Here is a 19,049-nt window from a genome sequence, read left to right on the forward strand (position 1 = left end):
AATCTCTTTTAAACCATCTCTATAATCGTACAGTTCAGGCACCCGCCACAGTCTAACCCATAACATTAGTGGCCGAATTATAGTGTAGTGATCTGTTCTTTTAACATTTAGATCCAACTGAAGTGGCACTAAAGGAGTGCCTCTTGGAGCCCTTACCAGACTTCTCATGAAGTTGTTATCCATGACGCAGAAGGAGTCTTTTGACATGGGCCCCCACATTTATGCGCCATATAATGCTGCTGGTTGGACCTTAAATTTGAATAGCTCAACCACTGGAGACACAGCTTTACTAGTACTCAGGCTTTGTTCCCTAAGGATAGGCTTTACATTCTGTATGAATGCCAACTTACTTTTTTCAATCTGGGCCCGCCAGGAGAAATTAGAGTCTAGCGTAACCCCTAGATATGAAAAATTTGGGACGGATTCTAGTTTCTCACCATTCAGAGTTAAACAGCCTTTATCTGGTTTTGGTGGATTGAGGGCCATACATTTTGTTTTTTTCCCATTAATTTCCAGTCCTTCCTTAATAATATTTCACTATTTAGACTTAGAGCTCACTTTCGGGTTCGGTTCTCCGGTTCGGGTGTAACATTTGAGAGGAGGTGGTGGGGAGCAGCCAAGATGCTGCATGGATCACCATTGCCATATGGAGAAAATCATGCATCAACTACAATTACATTCTTCAGGGAGCACGGCCTCCACCCAGTGTCCATATTCATGCCTTCCACTAAAGCTAAAAAGGGATCGGTAAAATTCTCCAGGCGTGCTATTATGTGAGCTACTGCACACACATTCTGCTGACACTATACTCTTCAGGCTTCCTCCCAGATCAAAAGAAAGTTTGGCAAGTACATTCTGGAAACTTCCTTATCTACTGAAACCTAGTTTTTACTGTGTGCTGCACAACTTGACTCTCACATACTTACTAAGTTTTGAAATTCACCACTCTGGTTGAGATACTGGTATCTTTGTAGCATGGAAGTCACAGTTAAAGTAAACCTGATTTGAACCTTGGTGCTCATTCTCATTGGTATGAATCATGTGTCTTGGAGCACCGTCTCACTCATTGGCTGTGAGTTTGAATTTCAATTTTTCAGTTCAATACCAGCCATCTTAACATTTTGGAGCACAGTCTCAACCGCTGGTCATGAATATCCCAGCTAGGTCTTTCATTTGGTGTGATTCTGTCTTCTTTGTGCTTAGCCTCACTCATATATATGGCTAAACACAAAGATGCCACTCAGATGGCATGAATTGTACTCTATTCTGTACAGTCTCAGTCACCATGTGCATGTACAGTCTCATTCACCATGTACATGTCACGCCGCTTGTACAGTCTTGACCCTTCTCAATTTTTGTGAGATCTTGTCTAAGGTTTGCATGCCCATTGGGTTTCTTTTGGGATGGGAATGAGTTAAGCAGCTGAAAGACTAGGAACAGGTTTCCAAGAAAACCTCTCCTTGGAATGATCAAATCAAAAAAGTTAATTACAGCTGGGAAAATGCTGGTAACCAGTCTTTCTGCTGGTGTTGGGTTCCAGGAGTGAGGGCCTGTCTACCATTGTGGTAGAAAAAAAGTGATAGGGAAGCACAGGGGATTGAGAAGAACTCTGTGGTGGTACACAGTGAAGGAAGATTGAAAACAGCCAGTGTTGAAGCATAGAGGGATAGTGGAAATGAGGGAACTCCTAGGGGTTGTATCTCCCATCCTGGGTCACAGCAGGTACAATAGCAGTGAGGCATACACACATATAGACTGGAAGCATTTGATATATAATAGTTAAAGTGCAGTGGGTGTTATGTGACATAGAGCAGGTTATCCCCCATTATTCTAGGAATTAACACTACTATGCCAGTGGAAACAGTGTGCAATGTGTAGACACCACTGTGCCATGGGAGCACACAATATGTTAACCACCATTTTATCAAGACCAGCATCGTATCAAAGATAAACATCATAATACTGTTGAAGATTACTGTATGCCAGGATTTAACATCATTGTGTCAGGGCCAGCTTGCCATAATTTTACCACGAGTGGGGAACATGCCAAGGATACTCACATGTGGGCAGCAATTACCAACATTGTGCCAGGGCCAGCATTTTACAGTGGGTGGGCATCAAACATGGATGCTCACAAATTGCCACTTTTACCACAGGTGAGCTAGGGATATTCACCAAAGTATGCTCATTGGCTGCCAACAATTAAAACCATTGTGCCAGTCTACCATTTTTGTATGGTTGGGCAATGGGTATCCTTCCACATGCCACAAGTTACAAAGAATCATGCAAGAAGGCCCAGCATTTTACTAGTGATGTTCAAAATACATGACCTTAGGCATGCCCACAAGTGGCTATATTTACCACCAGTGTGCCAGGGCCAGCCTCCTACTAGCATAGATATCAAGTCACCAATGCTCCCAAATTGCCAAGAATTACCACCATTATAAGGGAGCAGTATTTTGCCACATGTTGTCAAAGGGTATTCGCCAAAGCATGGTTACTGATTGTCAAGAATTAACACCATTGTGCCTCCACCATTTTAGTATGGTGGGCAATGGGAATCTTCCCACATGCCAACAAATTACATATAGTTAGCTCCATTATGCAAGTTTCAAAATGTTACCAATTTTATTCCCATGCATACCCACAAGTGGCTAATAATCACCTGTTTGCCAGAACAGCATTTCACCAGGCCAGACAGAGTGCACTATTCTCACACACTGCTCCCACAAAACTCTTGCAGACAGAACAGGCACACATACTGACAGAATTGCATGGACACACATACACACAGCCATGCATTTGTATGCACATGCAAACAGAATCAGCATTTTTTTTTACAGATCTTCCTCTCAGGTTGCAGTCCTTACACCAGGTGCTGCTCCGGACTGACGTTGCTTTTCCTCCCACCTCCGTCTCCCAATCTGTTCTCAAGGGAGGGAGGAGGGCAGTCTGAAGCAACTTGAATGCATGGAGGGAGTGCCAGTAGCCAGGAAAAAGGTGGAAGGGAACGAGTGGGAATGGATGGGGGCAGGGAAAGGAACATGGGAGTATAGTGAAGAAATCAAAACTGTGTGGGTGGGCCTTGCCAAGAGGGAAAGATCCAGTCAGCTATGTGGCTAGGAATGAGGAAGCCTCTCTTTGTTACAATTAGTGGGAGAAGTTTGCTAGAAAGGCTAGTGGGGGAACTCTTTTTTTAACCTTTTTGCTATTCCAGTGGAAGGTTTTTTCACCTCAACATGAGGCGTAGCTATAGAATACAGGAATACACGTCAAGTAGAGTAGGGATATCAGTGCAATACCACAATCAGGACACATACCCGAAAAGGAGGTTCCATAGGACCATCCACGAGTCCCCCTGAGTTCAGTAAAACCCAATAATCCAACCGTAGTGAGGAGCAGACCCTATGTTGAAACACACTATTTCAAGTGTGTGATGGGTGACCTTCTCCTATTGATCACAGTACAGAAATAGATTTCTGCAGACTTTTGAGCACACATGACAGCCATAGTCTGGTGTCTCCTCTTTCAGATGTAAGGAGTCGTCAGTCCCTTTGTGCCAATAAATAAGTACTTGAGAGGATCTATTGCAGTCTCCCAATTGCACAATTCTCTCACTTCCATTCTTGTGCTAAACTATGAATGTTAGAATGACTATTGTAAAAGTGAGCAACCCTCTAATATCCACTAATTTACCTCCAAGGGACTGAGTTTGAACACATGTATAATCTGTAGAACTGAGTTTTCCTACCCCCTTATGTACTCAATGCAAAATACCTCATATCATTGTAAAAATGACATTTTAATCACTCATTATCTTGCAAGATAAGGGTTTCTTTGGAACTATATGGACTTCTGAATCATGGAATGCAGGAGCCCGCTCTGATCATGCGTTTCGGTCTGTAAGATAGGCAGGGTCTACCATTTTGATCTTCAACGATGGAAGCCTGGACCTCCCTATGAGTAGAATGAAGAGGGTCCTATTTAGTGTGTTAAATAAACCCATGCCACATTTTGTAATTCTTAGATTCTTAAGTCACATTGATAAATTAGTTAACACTGGCCAATCAGTGACTTTAGGAAAATATCCCAAACTAGAATCAGAGGGCTAAAGTTTGTTTAATCGGTTTAGTCTGTCAAGAGTATTGTTGAAATAATTTGATTAGGAGCTGTCACAGGACTTCAGTATAGGTCTGCAACTGCATAATGGTATGGTGCATGCAGACATTAGGAGGAAAATATCTCTATGAGGAAAATTAAAAAGAAGACATGGTCTATAAGATTAACTGCTCTGTAGTACAGGGTGTGTGATCTTATTTAGTGACATTTTCAGAAGGTCTGGTTTGGTTTACAGCCTGGGGTCTATTTCGATTGAGTGATGTGAGACCTAGATGGGAGGCATTGTCTTCTAGACGAGTGGGTAAGTATAGGAGCATTTTGTAGTGAGCAGTGTAGGGTATTATTGAGTTTATCCTCTAGTTGAGTGTGGTGCTTCATCAAGTAGAGCAGTGATGCTCTAGTAAACAAGCATTGGCATAGCCAATAGGTCTCGCTTTTGGGACCTTATAAGTATTTAGTTATGCAGCACAATATCCTTGGTGCAACAACATCAACTGTTGCATGGCTAAACACTTACCAGGTCCCAAAGACGAGACCTATTGGCTATGCCAATACATGTTTTAATTGTGGTAATTAGTAATTTCAGGAAGTTGATGGCTTTGAAAATAACATCACTTTTCTAGTCATGTTCCATGCTGGGGATTGTTCAGATTCTTGCAGCTGATGTAATAAGGGGGAAGATGGTAGTGGTTGAATTTGGTGCTTAGGAAAAGGGAAGTGGTACAGCTGTAGTCTGTATGGGCACTGCAATGTATATGATGTAATTATATTGATTTTGGGGAGGCTGGTATTTGTAAGTGGTTTGGAGAAAACAAGCTCTGTTTAGCTGTTAAGTTCTAATTGCACGTGTTTAGGGCCATCTAGAGGTAGCTACATAGCTAAATCAATAGGATTTGTCCTCCGTGTTGTGTGTCAGATGGTGAGGTACCCGAAGAAGAAGAAAGAAAAGGCTATTGGCTAAGCCTACCATTGATTTGAATTGGAACAGCATCAGTTCTAAAAGAATGCCGCCAAGCAATACCGACAGTCAACCGATCAGCAGAGGTCCCAGTGTGTACAGTCCGCAGCGCACCGTTCTAAGAAGGTGGGTGTTATCGCTGCGAGGCGACCATGACAGTACGGACTGTTTTCCATTCTGGAAGCAATTGTGCCTCAGTACCCGATAGACATAGAAAAGCTACGAAAAATTTAGTCCAGCCCACTACTCTTGTTTATAAGCAAGTCTTTTATTGGGGCAACAAGGCAACTAAATTACTAAGCTGTTTCCCAAAAGAATTATGACGTATCCACTGTAAATTATTTGAATTTTATTTGCAATAGAAACGTATGACTGTATTTAAAAAGTGACTTTAGAAATTGAAAAATCTCAGCAAATGATCTGATTGTGTGCGCTGGTTAACCCTCTTCACAAAGGCATACTACTGCGGTCGGTTTCATGATTTTTTCCTACAATTGATATTTTTCAATATTTCAAGCATGTTTCAGAAATCTGCTTTGATTTGCTCTAATATAGGAGGGGCATTCAAAGAGAAGTGTTGGAACTCATGCCAATCTCTTCTTTCCCTGTTCCTAAATCAAGGCCATGGCCGCGTATGAAACCACTATCCTCCGTTCTTGAGCCCTTAATTAGCCAGGGTGAGCTCTAGCCAGGGTGATCTCTACCCAGGGTGATCTCTAGTTACTGTCTAGAGAGTATGGTCACGTGACAGGATCTGCACTGCTTTCAGAATGACAAAAGAAGGGGTGGGCTCTGGTTACGTAGTGTGTGCATCCTTCTTCCATGATGGCGGTAGACGTCATCATGTTTGTGGAGTTGGACTAAAAGGCAAACAGATGGGAACAGAAGGGGAGCCACCACCCACCATGGCCCTGCACGAGCTGAAGGTCTGCTTGCTGGGGGTGAGTGACAGCAAGGGTACAAGGACAGATGTTGTCATTTGCGCAGGAGGGCAGTATTCGTAGTACCTTTAAGAAGGAACTTGAGGTGTTAAGTAGAACAGGGCGGTGCAGTGGTGTTATTGCCTAGCTATATGTGATGCATTGGCAGTAGACTGGATTGCCAAACTCTGAGGGGAGTGGGCGTAGGTTTTTGTTGCTCCAATTGCTCAAATTGAAGTGTCTCTTAAAATCCACTAGAATGAAGAAATGATTTTGATTTCCTGAAGAAAATTTGTCTTTTTTGGACGAACATTTAAAATGTTAGTCAAACTCTCCAAACGAGGGTGTTGTGAGTGCTTTTACAGTGGAGGGTATTTAGAGTTGCCAAATTCAGTTTTCTTATGTGTGCCGTTTCCAATAACTTTTATTTACGCATGACTTTCCTGTAGTTTGTGTGAAGTTAGTCACACTTTCCTCAACCTGATTAATTCATTGATGTCTGTGTAGAAGCTTAATCAAATATTTACGATACAAGGTTCTCAAGTGACTCAGGATGTGACGCAGCCGCGTGAAAGTGATTGCGATCGCGGGCTGGAGGGGTGCCCACGAGCAATGCAGTGCTGGAAGGGAGGCAGATGGCGGCTGCGAACGTAACCGCAAGCTTGAGGCTAGCAAAAGCGTCTGGTAGCACTTTGAAAACCCCAATACTAAATGTCTTGCAGAAAAAAAAGGTAGTGTCTCTTCAAGGGGATCTGGTACACAAGGTGTTCCTTTAATGCATTCTTGGTCTAACAAAGTGACATGGTCATGTGAGTGGGCATTGTCTGGCAAGTAGGCATGCTGTGGTAGAGGATGGATGATTTAGTGCTTTGACATAGTCTGCTTTGTTGCTGTGGTCTGATAGGGGACTTTGCATACGAGGTGTGGTCTGATGAGTGCACATTGTAAAGCAGATGGCCATGCTTGGGTGATTTGGCTCATTTCTCACTAAACTCATTGATTCTTGCTCTCCAGGGAAGTTCCCCATACACCACGGTGGCGAATTAGAGAGGACCAGGAAGGATCTGGCAGACAAACATCAGGATTTCCAGGTACCTGCGCAGCGGGCGAAAGCTTTAGCACTCTGTTATTCTTGCCTAGGTATTACTCTTCAAGCAGGTGCTTCAGCAAAATTCAAGCCTGAGATTGCTTTTAGCATGACTGTAGTGCAGTAGAAAGAATACTTCTCCAGCATTGGATCTTTCATGTTTCACATGCTTGAATTATTCTCTCATGCCGTTTACTCTTCCATATGCAGTTACAGGGACAGCCATGCACTATCACTATCAAATCTGAAAGTGAATGTGTTTTCCCCTAAGGACCAGATTACAAGTGGGTTGCAAATCGCAAGTGCTGTTAACTCCAGTTTTACTTTTTGCTTTGAGAAGGTGAAAATGTCAACAGATTTGGGGTATATTACAAAATGAGTCTGTATTCCTGGGTTTAAGTGATAATTCCCCATGCTGGGGACAAAAATTTAAATTACCAGTTTCTGATTACAGCAAAAACCAGCAAACTTGCAATCATGTCCTGAGGATAGACAATTTGTATCATAGAAGACCAACAACACATGCAACAACATAGCACATTTTTATCACAGCAGGCAGCATCAGTGCCAGTCTTTCACATGAACAGGCAGTTGCGAATCAAGCCCCTCCTACACACAAAACAAACAATAGTGTTGCATGGTTCCCTCACACACAGGAGATATTCCATGCATAGCAGCAGTTGTTGCAGCTTAAATTTAAGACACAGTGACAGAGGCTGAGCAGTGCTTGGTTATACCTATCATCTGCTGACACAGAGGAGGCAGGAGGACCAAAAACACCCCATCCCAATTGTTTGGATTTTGCCCATGTGATGCATACTTCTTTACCACTCACTCCACCTATGAACAACACCAATGAGCACATAGAATTCCTTGAGGCTGCTACAGATCCTCAAGACCACTCCTGAATACTTGTAAAGTTTTAATTCTCTCAAGTTAAAACTAAGCAGTGAACATCATATTGTGTACAGCAACATTCTGCCAAAATAGTGTAATTCAGGAGTTCCTCTCAGCAAATAATGTTTTTCTTAATTGTGACATCGCAAGATGTAAATTGATACTTGTATAGCGCACTACTCACCCGCAAGGGTCTCAAGGCGCCTGTACGAATACCACTGTGGAACCCATCCTGCCTTTCCCTGTGGGGCGTCCACTCCTGGGCACCCCCAAGTTGGAGGCCAGGCATCCTTAGCGTTGTGGGGGCCGTTGTGGAGATTAAGCAAGCTATTGCCCAGAGTTGCAGAGTGGGACTCCATGATTGGAATAGGCACCGAGGCAAGAATTATCAGGTCCGTGGAATTTTTGAGCCCAAGACCCGCCGAGGCGGGGAATTGAACCCTGGTCACGGGCTAGATCTCTGCATCAGGGTCTGCCGCTCTAATCATTGAGCCACACTTCTCCAGATAAAGCAGACTTCTGCACAAAGCTTTCTCGTAAAAGTATAGTATTCATTTGCACATTAAATATGATGTAGGTTTTATTTGCTGCTTTTCAGCTCACAAAGCAACTGACAATTCTGTTCCAGGGGATCCTCATCAATAGCCATAAGCATTAGAATATTCCCGCCCATGCGCGGGACCCCAGAAACATAATATATGTGCCCCCCATATATGTGTCTCCATATATATAAATACATATATATATAATAAAAAAGCAAATGCAGCCTTACACACACTAGAGCTGAAAAATGCTGTAAGTACTCCCCTTGATGGGAGGCTGGGGGTCATGACTGCCTTAAAGGCATGGTGCCAGTTTATCTTTATTGCTATTAGTTAGCTTTTCAGCCTTTTTAGGCTCTGTTTCTGCAATGCAGCCTGAGAGCTGTATATGCTTTCAGTCCTATCTGAGAGTTTGTGCTGATTGCTAAGCATTTAAACAGTTTTAAAACATGTTCTGCTGTTGTTTTTCCCTGTTTCTAATGTATTCTTTTATGATATAATGGGGAGTCCTTACAGAATTATTCAGCTCTAGTGTGTGTAGGGCTGCATTTGCTTTTTTATTGTGTATATATATATATATATATATCGAAGAAAGACTCGTCCCAAACCTCCAACACTGCCAGATATCGCCAGTCCTGAACAGACGAAGAGAGGAACCCAGAGATGGTGCCAAACAAGTGTGTTTATTCAAGCTCAATCTTGCTCAGCATGCCCGCCATTACGCGTTTCGACAATATCCACTGTCTTGATCACATGATGTGATCGCAAAGCCACATGGGAATTTATCCTTCTTTACAATGACACAAAAGGTGGACTAAGTTTCAACCACCATATTCAAAAACAAAATGCTTTCAAAGGGTACATGGAAACAAACAAAAGACTAAAACATCAATGTATACTCCCATGCTGTATTAAATACAACCCAAGTGGGTGAATGAACTGAAGTATATACATTTATGTGCAATATTACGCAAATAAATAAACATGTACAAAAACTTAATGAATATATACATATAAATATATAAATATATGGATCATAAAAACCAGATGTTAATTTCATAATTCATAAAAGACTATATTTCCTGACCCTTTCAAAAGACCATTTAGAAAATATATCCCAAGTGGGAATTTCCAATAAAGTGTCAAGTGCTACATGTAAACAGAATATTATGTAAACATACACAATTCATGCCGTTAGATTCCCATAATGCGGCAAGGAGCAGCCATCATCGCAAAAGTGCAAATAAAGAATATTCAAAGTGTCAAGTGCAAGTAAATTATAACAAAAATTGTTTAAAAAGGGAAGAGCCCCTCCCTTAGAAGTTTATTTAACTGACAGATGTTAACACACAGCTCTAACCGGAAATGCAAAACAATTCTATTGACTTTTTTTCTTTCTTTCTTATTTTCCAAACAGTATATATATATATATATCTATATATATATATATATATATATATCTATATATATATATATATATATCTATATATATATATATATATATATATATAGAGAGAGAGAGAGAGAGAGAGATACATATATGTGGGGCAGATATACAATTGTGTTTCTGGGATCCCGCGCATGGGCGGGAATATTCTAGTGTTTATGACTTTGATGAGGACACCCGTGGAAGAGAATTAGGATTACAAGTAAGTAACTAATCCGTTTTTCATACACTGTTTCGTCTTTTAGGGGACACTGTCACTAACCCGACTCTCCATAACCAGATTCCAAGATATATTCCTCATATAAGTCCAACATTTCTGGAGCCTGTCCTGTGTATCACCACCATAGTTAAACAAGCTCTTTACACAACACTTTTTGGAATTATGCTACATTCCATCAAAATCTCACAACCTCTTGCATGGATGGGTCTCATGTCCTTCTCAAAATGTCCCACTGAGTTCACCAGAGTCACTCAATGTCCCTAAAGGGCTACATCTTCTACCATGGTCTCTAGCTCCAGGCACACCATCATGGTCTTAATGTGTTCCTCTGTTTGTTGAGGGCAGTAACCAGTTACTAGGTAGATTCATATGAACATTGTACCAGACACACTACTCATCTGCCAATCTCTGCACATTACTGGCTATAGAAGCACCCTTGTTCCTTCTGAAGCACACCAGAACAGGCCTCACTCTATTCCATTTTAATGCATGCAAAGAAATCCTGTACACTGTCTCTAAATTCGATCATATCTGCAAAAGGTTCTTTTATCTTGAATATCCTTGTGCAGGTGAGACTGAAAGGAGCACTTCTTCCCAGTCTGCAACCACATGTAAAATCTTGTACTAATCATACCAAAGGACCCTTTGTATTCTGTATGCAGTTACAGAGCCTTGTGTAGACCATGTATCCTTGGTGCAATCACAAGTTATTTCTTTGTTGCAGGTTCGTGTTATTATTATTCAAGGGCGACAACTGCAGGGAAACAACCTAAAGTCAGTGGTGCGTATGAATCTCAGCGAGAACATGTTCTGCAGCAAGAGCCGGCCTGGGAACAATCCTGTCTATAATGAGGTCTGTAAGAGTAATACATTGCTGGAGTACATTTTTTTCTTTTCTGATTTGTCTCCGTAAACTCGAAGTTATCATGGTGTACCTATCTCTGAGAATGTGAGGGTGTTAATCAATTCTTTTTGGCTGAAGTTTTAATGATGGTTCTTGTAGTTCCTTTAGTAGTTCAGTGTGCTGCATTAGTGATTTAAAGGTATTTATATTGCTGTAGTGATAAGGCAGTTGGAGTGTGGCTGTTAAGTGAATCTGTTTTGTTGTTATTGTTGCTCTAGGTCCAAGAGGTCATTTGGGTTGGATGTATTTCTGCTGGTGTTATTATCTGACAGTGTTTTGGTGGCAATGGTTTCGATTCAGGGTTTCAAGTAAATGATGATATTTTTTTAAAGCATCGTTAATTTGAACATAGCTTACAAGAGAGAAAAGGATAGAAAGAAGTGCTGATAACATTTTTCTGATTTATCCAAAGTTAACTCAAATGGCAGTTTAAATTGGTTAGTGGATCCTTTGCCTCAAGACGAACCTGTACAAATAGGATCAGCAAGAGGTTCTCTAAATTAGCATGAAAAGGATCGCTGGTGAAAGCCTGGACCATTTTTAGGTCTCGCCTATTGAGTGCATGCGTTGCCTAGGAAAAAGACATTTAGCAATCGAGTCGGTTTTGAGGCCAAAAACATGCACCCGTTGCATTGCTTTCAATGACAACACGTGCATGTTTGGCAATTCCCTTGCGGGATCGAGCAGCTGTGCCATATGGTAGCAATTATCGTGCCTTGCTGCTCGCTCCCGCGAAGGAATCGTGCAGGCCCCCTCCTCTCTCCCCTCCCCCTGCTGCCACGCGAGGCGCGAGCTTGTGCTTGTTTTTGATGTGTACGTAGAATGTTCAGTTAGATGCCGGGTTTTTCTACTGTAGGGACTTTTGTATATGTTACTAAAGACCTCTACCAAAGTATAAATGCTGTCAACTTTGGCCATCTATTGATGATTTCAGCACTGACATTTTTTATGCCTCTGACTTATGATTTGTTGTTCTGGAAAATCAATAAAATGTTTTTTTTTTTAATATAGCTGCCCCTTTGCTTTTCTGCACAGTGTTATACCTTCAAGAGCGCACATCGTTAAAGAGAGTGTCAGATTTACAAAGAAAATGAAACCAATATAGAGAGCAGCAGATTGATATCGACACAGCCATTTGATGTAGCAATAAAATGAGGGATAATAAAAAGATATGTATTTCAAAAACCGAAGCTTTTTACAAGCCAGAAAGTCAAGTGTATTTGGAGAAGACGCCTCCATTTCCAATATTGCTTCACAATGGTATTTAATGGGATAAGGTCGATCTTTGTTTGACTGAGTCTGTCATGGCATGGCTTGGCAGTTCGGGCTGGACTGTTCCCATGAGGCACATGGTCAGACTGATTTGCATATGGCCATGTCTGAACCGGGGTGGCAGAGTGGGCTAAAGAACGGTGATGGATTAAACCCAGATCAGTTGACTGGGTGTGAGTGTTTGATTGGTTCAGATGCTCCGTCCATCACCACCCCCTTTTGTACTGCTTTGTTCACCATAAGTTGGCAGGGTATGCTCAGACGTGAGTCCCTTGCTCACTTTGCCACTGGATTCAAGCAAGCCTGGCTGAAGACGGCTGTAATGCCAGAAACCGGTCCTAGGAAGCCTGTTTCTCTTCCAGGGGATACTCATTAATAGTCATAAGCACTGAATTATCACTGCCCATGAGCGGGAACCCGGAACACATAAACAAAATACATATATATGTGTAAATAAATAAAACAAAAAGTACATAGTACTAAACTAAATATACACATATACATGTATAATAACCATAAAATGCAGCCTAACATATATACATAGGCTAATAAAGCCAAACTTACACACGTTCTGAAGCATGAAAAAAATGCTGTATATAAATGCAATAAACAGGCATGAGCCTAAAATGCATTTCATAACCATGTAAACCTTTTATTTTCATCAAAGAACCTGTTGTAAACAATTATTAGCCTAAAAAGGCTGCATATGAAAAAATATCTGTGTACAGAAAATCAGACCGGCACCCTGCCTTTAAGGCCCCAGAGAATCTGCACACTTTGCCTTTAAGGCCTCCAGGAGAACTCTGTTCCCATCATGCCCCACAGGTGACAGTTAGGTCAGTTCTTTTTTCCGGCTTGTTCTGTGAGGAACCTGGAACTTAAGCTCGGTTAATTTTTGGCAGTTTTCTGTCAGAAGTTGATTTTTTCTTGTCTTTTTTGACAAAATACTACTCTAGTGGTGGTTTAATGCCTTTTTCTGACTAAACTGTTGTTTTTTTTTAGTCAGAATGCCAACTTTATTTTACAAATGTCCTTCCTGTGGGAAGAAAATGTCAAAAACGGACCCACACTCTGTTTGTGTGGTTTGTCTTCCAGCTTCTCATAAGGTGGAAGAGTGTTATCACTGCCTCAACCTTTCTAATAGGACTTTAAGAGAAAGGGAGAAAATGAGGTTGCTGGGCCTTCTGGAGAGAGAAAGCCGTGGTGAGAAGGGCTCCAAAAGCTTGTTGTCATCTGCTAAGCCATCTTCTCAACACAAACGTCGTAGAACAGCTTCTCCTGAAGGTAGAACTAAGAAACATCAACTCCAGGGAGCGTCGCCTTCAAAAAAGGTGCGCTCGACGTCGAGATCCAGATCGCCATCAGTCTTGTCGGCGTTGAAGAGGGCTCCATCGACGTCGAGGACGTCACCGGTGAGGCAAGGTTCAGCGTTTCGACAGTCGCCGTCGAAATCTCTTTCGACGTCGAGACATCTGGTGTCGATTGCAGTAAGGACGACGTCGGGGGTGCAAGGTTCGAATACGAAGGATCATAGGAGATCGACGTCGAGGGAAGAGTGGCGTCCGACTTCAAAGGATCGTGTGTCGACGTCGAAGGATCCAGTGTCGACGTCGAGAGAGAGTCATCGGTCGACGTCGAAGGGGAGACGAGGGTCGAGGTCGAAGGAGAGACGTAAGTCGTCGTCGAGAAAAAGGTCGACGTCGAGAGGCGAAGGAAGATCGGCGTCGCAGAATTCGACGTCGAGACCTAAAAAGAGAAGGTCGAGGTCTCCATCGCGTCGAAACATGCTTCGGGCTCGAAGCTTAGAGTCTCAGAGTCTAGGTCTCCCCCACCTGATGAAAGGTCGGTTTCGAGACTATCAAGACTAGCCTCTCGGACCTCACTTAGGTCTTTGTCGAGGTCAGAAATAAGTCCTCAACCTTTAGTGGCTTCTTCACCGCAGGGTCAGCACAGGTCTGCAGCGGGTCAAGAGACAGTGCACCAGGACTCTTCTGTGGTGGCGCATTCTGGCTCAACCTTAGGGCAGGCGTCAGATGACAGACAATTGGTGCCCAGACAACGGACTTCATGTGGCTCATAGAACTCTGAGCACAGTGTAGTCTCCAGAGCCTCCAAGTCTTCAGCAGGGCTGCATATTGTGCAGGTGTCACCTGAGGTTTCACCTGAGCGTGCAGAGCAGCCTCTTAACATGTCACCGAGGTGGCTGGAGAGCCTGAGACATTGGAAGATGCGTCCAGATGCAGGACTGATGGGGAGGAGGTCTCCGGTCCCTCAGTCAGAGCTACATAGAAGATCACGCTCGAAATCCCGAGTGAGAGAGCGTTCGAAGGAGCGTAGGAGGCAGCGATCGGACACTCCTCAGAGACGGCGTACAACCCCTTAACCATCTTCTACGTCATCTGCGTCCTCTTCAAGGTCTTCATATAGAGATTATTCTCCCACTATATCATCTACTCCACCTTCCAGAGTGTCTCCCGTAGATGATTTGAGCACATTTAATGATGTACTATGTCGTGGGGCGAATAAGTTCAACATCAAGATGGCAGTTCCCCAAGTAACATCGTCAGTCATCTTTGAAACCCTTCATCACAAGACGTCTGGCAGACCTCTTCTGCCGTTAGTGCCCGGTTTGATAGAACCAGCAATGAGAACATTCTTGACTCCGGCCACGGTGGGTTCAGGTCCTTCTAGGATTGCAAAGAAGTACAAGGCTTCAGAAGAAGATCCACTATTTCTGCGCTCTGACCCACCTCCACATTCACTTATTGTGGCGGCAGTCAGAAAAGCGCATTCGGCAGCATCTACCTCTTCTGCTCCACCTGAAAAGGATAGCAAGAGTATGGATTCCTTGGGGCGAAGAATGGCTAACACCTCTGGGTCGGTCATGAGAGTGGCCAGTGCTGCAGCCTTATTGGGCCGCTATGATCGTCTGCTCTGGGACTCGGTGGCTCGTTTTGCGGATAAACTCCCTAAGGAAGATCAAAAGGACTTCCTGGAGATTGTGGAAGGCGGCGGACTGGTGGCTAACCAGAGCATTAGCGCGGCTGCTGATTCGGCGGATCTGGCAGCGCATGGCTATGCGCACAGTATTTGTGCTAGGCGTTCAGCTTGGTTGCGCATTACTGGGCTAAAGCCTGAGACCCAGAGGAAAATAGTGAATTTACCGTTCAATGGTTCGACTCTTTTTGGATCTCATGCTGACGATGAGATGTCCAAGATGAAAGTGGAGTTGGACACTCTTAAGGCCGTAGGTCTGGAGAAGAAGAAAGAATTTAAACGTCGGGGTAATTTTAGTCCCTTTGACAAGAGATCTTTCCAGCAGAGGAGTCAGCAGACGAATTGGTCCTCGCAAAACTAAGGCCAGAATCAACAGAGGTCGCAATTCCAACAGCGGCGACCTGGGCGAGGCAGAGGAAATGGAAATAGGCAGCAGTCATCCGCTACCAAACAACCTCAAAAACAATGAACGGAAGCTTCCTCCACAACCGTGTGCCAACATTTACAACAGGAAGCGAACATCCTTCTGAAGAAGAAGGCCATAGAACTAGTCCCATCTCAGCAGAGATATCAAGGCCTGTACTCTCGATTTTTTCTCGTAAAGAAAAAAGGCCCAACTACGGAGTTCAGACCCATTCTGGATTTGAGGCTGTTGAACAAATTCATTCTAAAGGAGACATTTCGAATGCTGGCTCTTCATCAGATCTTCCCCCAGTTACATCAGGGGGATTGGATGTGCTCCATCGATCTGAAGGATGCTTATTTTCATATTCCGGTATCCAGAAAACATCGCAAGTTTCTCAGGTTTCAAGTAGCTGCTCATCACTATCAGTACGCAGTACTTCCATTCGGTCTAAGATCAGCTCCCAGAACATTTTCCAAATGTATGGCGGTAGTTGCGGCTTATCTTCGAAAGAGACGGATTTTCATATATCCCTACTTAGACGACTGGCTTCTGAAGAGTTCATCCCCCATCTCTACTGGAAGAACATCTATCGATATGCCTCCACCTCATGTGCAAGTTGGGTCTTCAAGTCAATTACAAGGAGTCCATAATGAACCCCACCCAGAAGATCCACTACCTGGGTGCTCAACTGGACACGGAAAAAGAAAACGTGTGTCCTTCGGAGGAAAGGTGGTTATCCATCAAGGCGAAGTGTATTCTTCTCCTTCAGGCTGTACATCCGACAGTTCAGCAAGTGTCCTCTCTCCTAGGGTCCATGGCATCGTGCATCTTCATCGGTCCGAACGCACGTTTACATTTGCGTCCACTACAACAGTGTCTGGAAGATCAGTGGAAGCAGAGGACGGGATGCTGGGAGGATCGAATTCATCTCCAACAGTCTGCTAGAGATTCCATCCGGTGGTGGATGAAGAAGACACACTTGATGAAGGGAGTTGCTTTTCATCAGGACCCACCAACGCAGACTCTGATCACAGACGCCTCTCTCCAAGGTTGGGGAGCGCATATGGGCCCTCTGCAGGTACAAGGGCTATGGTCAGACTTCGAGAAAGGATATCACATCAAGTCCCTCCTGGTGCAAACAGACAATACAACCACAATGTATTACTTAAACAAGCAGGGGGGTACCACGTCCAGGACTCTGTCCATAGAAGCCCAGAGCATCTGGCATTGGTTGCTAACACGAGACCTGTCCGTAACAGCGGTGCACCTGCCAGGAAGTCTCAACTCACAGGCGGACGACCTCAGCAGAGACTTCGTCCAGGCGCACGACTGGGTTCTCAACGAGGACGACGCGCAGAGCATTTTCCAAGCTTGGGGAACACCAGACATCGATCTGTTCGCAGACGCGGCAAACACAAAATGCCCCGTCTTCGCGCCCAGGTTCTCCCAGAGAGGGTCTCAAGGGAATGCCCTTTTGAAAGACTGGTGTCACAACTTGCTGTACGCCTTTCCACCGACACCATTGATACCGACAGTGATCAACCGGATGTACAAGACCGATTCCAGAATGATACTGATTTGCCCAGAGTGGCCACGCCAGTGGTGGTTCCCAGATCTCCTCCAGTTGTCAGAAGTGCCACACAGGAGATTGCCTTGTCGCCCGGATCTTCTGTCCAAACAGGAGGGGCGAGTGTTTCATCCCAATCTGCCCTCCCTGCGCTTGGCAGCATGGCTCCTGAAGTTATCCAATATGGGCACTTGCAGCTGAATCCGGAGTGTATGAACATCCTTAAGGAGGCAAAGTGGCCTTCTACAAGACAATCCTACGGTTTTAAGTGTAAACGCTTTTACCTTTGGTGTCAGAGTAAGAGTCTTGACCATATTCATGGTCAAGAACAGGTGATCTTACCTTACCAGCTTTACCTTGCTGAATCTGGTTTGCAGTTTAGTTCCATCAAAGTCCATCTTGCTGCAATAACAGCTTATAGAAAATCGCCAACACATATATCTTTCTTTCGGTTGCCTGTGGTGAAGGATTTTTTGGAAGGTTTAAGGAAGGTGTATCCTCCAGTCAGGTCCCCTTCTCCACCTTGGGAGTTAATGTGGTGTTGACCAAGTTAATGGGTTCCCCCTTTGAACCCATACATAAAGCGTCTTTACAACACTTATCTTGGAAAGTAGCGTTCCTGGTGGCCATCACTTCTGCTCGTAGGGTGAGCGAAATTCAGGCGCTGTGTTGCAAGGAACCGTACACTATTTTTCATGGAAACAGAGTGGTGCTCAGAACTCATCCTGCTTTCCTGCCTAAGGTGGTGTCGGATTTTCATATTAATCAAACCATAATATTGCCTACTTTCTTCTCAAACCCTTCGAGCCCGGCTGAACGGGCTCTACATTCGTTAGATCTGAAAAGGGTTTTGAAATTTTACTTAGACAGAACAAAGTCTTTAAGGCACATGGACCGTCTGTTTGTGAACTATGGTCCTACAAATACTGGTTTGGCAGCGTCCAATAGGTCCATTTCTAGATGGATAGTGTCATGTATCCTACTGGCTTATCAGCTAGCCCACAAGACTTTATCAGGTAGACCTAGGGCGCATTCTACGAGGGGGAAAGCTTCCACCACAGCTCTCTTTAGGAATGTGGCTATGTCAGAGATATGTAAGGCAGCTACTTGGCGTTCAGTACATACGTTTACACGCCATTACTGTCTAGATTCTGATGCACAGGTTGATGCACAAATAGGACAAGCATCCCTCAGAAATTTGTTTGCTAATTCTTGCTGAACACTATGGTTTAAAAGTGTTACTATGCACTTATTTGTTCGCCCGCCTCTGGTGGGTATGAGCTTGCTACTCTATTCAGTGCTTATGACTATTAATGAGTATCAACGAACACAGAAAGGTAGGAGGAGGGCCTGAGGGATTTTAAAGACCAAGACACATTCCCTAGCTACATGTAGAAAAACAAAAGAGTGTCAGAGGGTCTGGTTTATCTATGTGTGGGTCATTAAACTAACAGAACCGTGTCAGATCATCTAACCAAAACAGACAATAGAAAGAATTGTTGGATACCAGTGATCACTTACAGGTTATCCATCAGTCACCACACGGAACCGCCCTTCATCATTTGGCATTCCTGTTATTCACAATCATTGGTACGTCACTGGCTCAAGTAAGGGGAGGTCAGATGGTATAACCTCCTGAGAGCCAAGTGGCGGCCAAATAGTGGTAGAGTGTCACAAACTACCCATCAATTCATTTGGTGGGTGACTGATTTG

The 19,049-nt window shown here is 43.7% G+C and overlaps 1 protein-coding gene across 1 annotated transcript in view; it reads left to right on the forward strand.

Moving 5' to 3' along the window:
* LOC147679783 (myoferlin-like) overlaps window positions 1–19,049 on the forward strand; it is a 1,922,797-nt gene that overhangs the window by 564,617 nt on the left and 1,339,131 nt on the right. The window contains exons 6-7 of the mRNA XM_086942477.1: window positions 7,012–7,088; window positions 10,915–11,043. Of these exons, the coding sequence (XP_086798603.1) occupies window positions 7,012–7,088; window positions 10,915–11,043 (206 nt within the window). The remainder of the gene's footprint in view (window positions 1–7,011; window positions 7,089–10,914; window positions 11,044–19,049) is intronic.

Source organism: Lissotriton vulgaris, chromosome 11 (genome assembly GCF_964263255.1).
Source record: "Lissotriton vulgaris chromosome 11, aLisVul1.2, whole genome shotgun sequence".
NCBI classification, from domain to species: Eukaryota; Metazoa; Chordata; class Amphibia; order Caudata; family Salamandridae; genus Lissotriton; species Lissotriton vulgaris.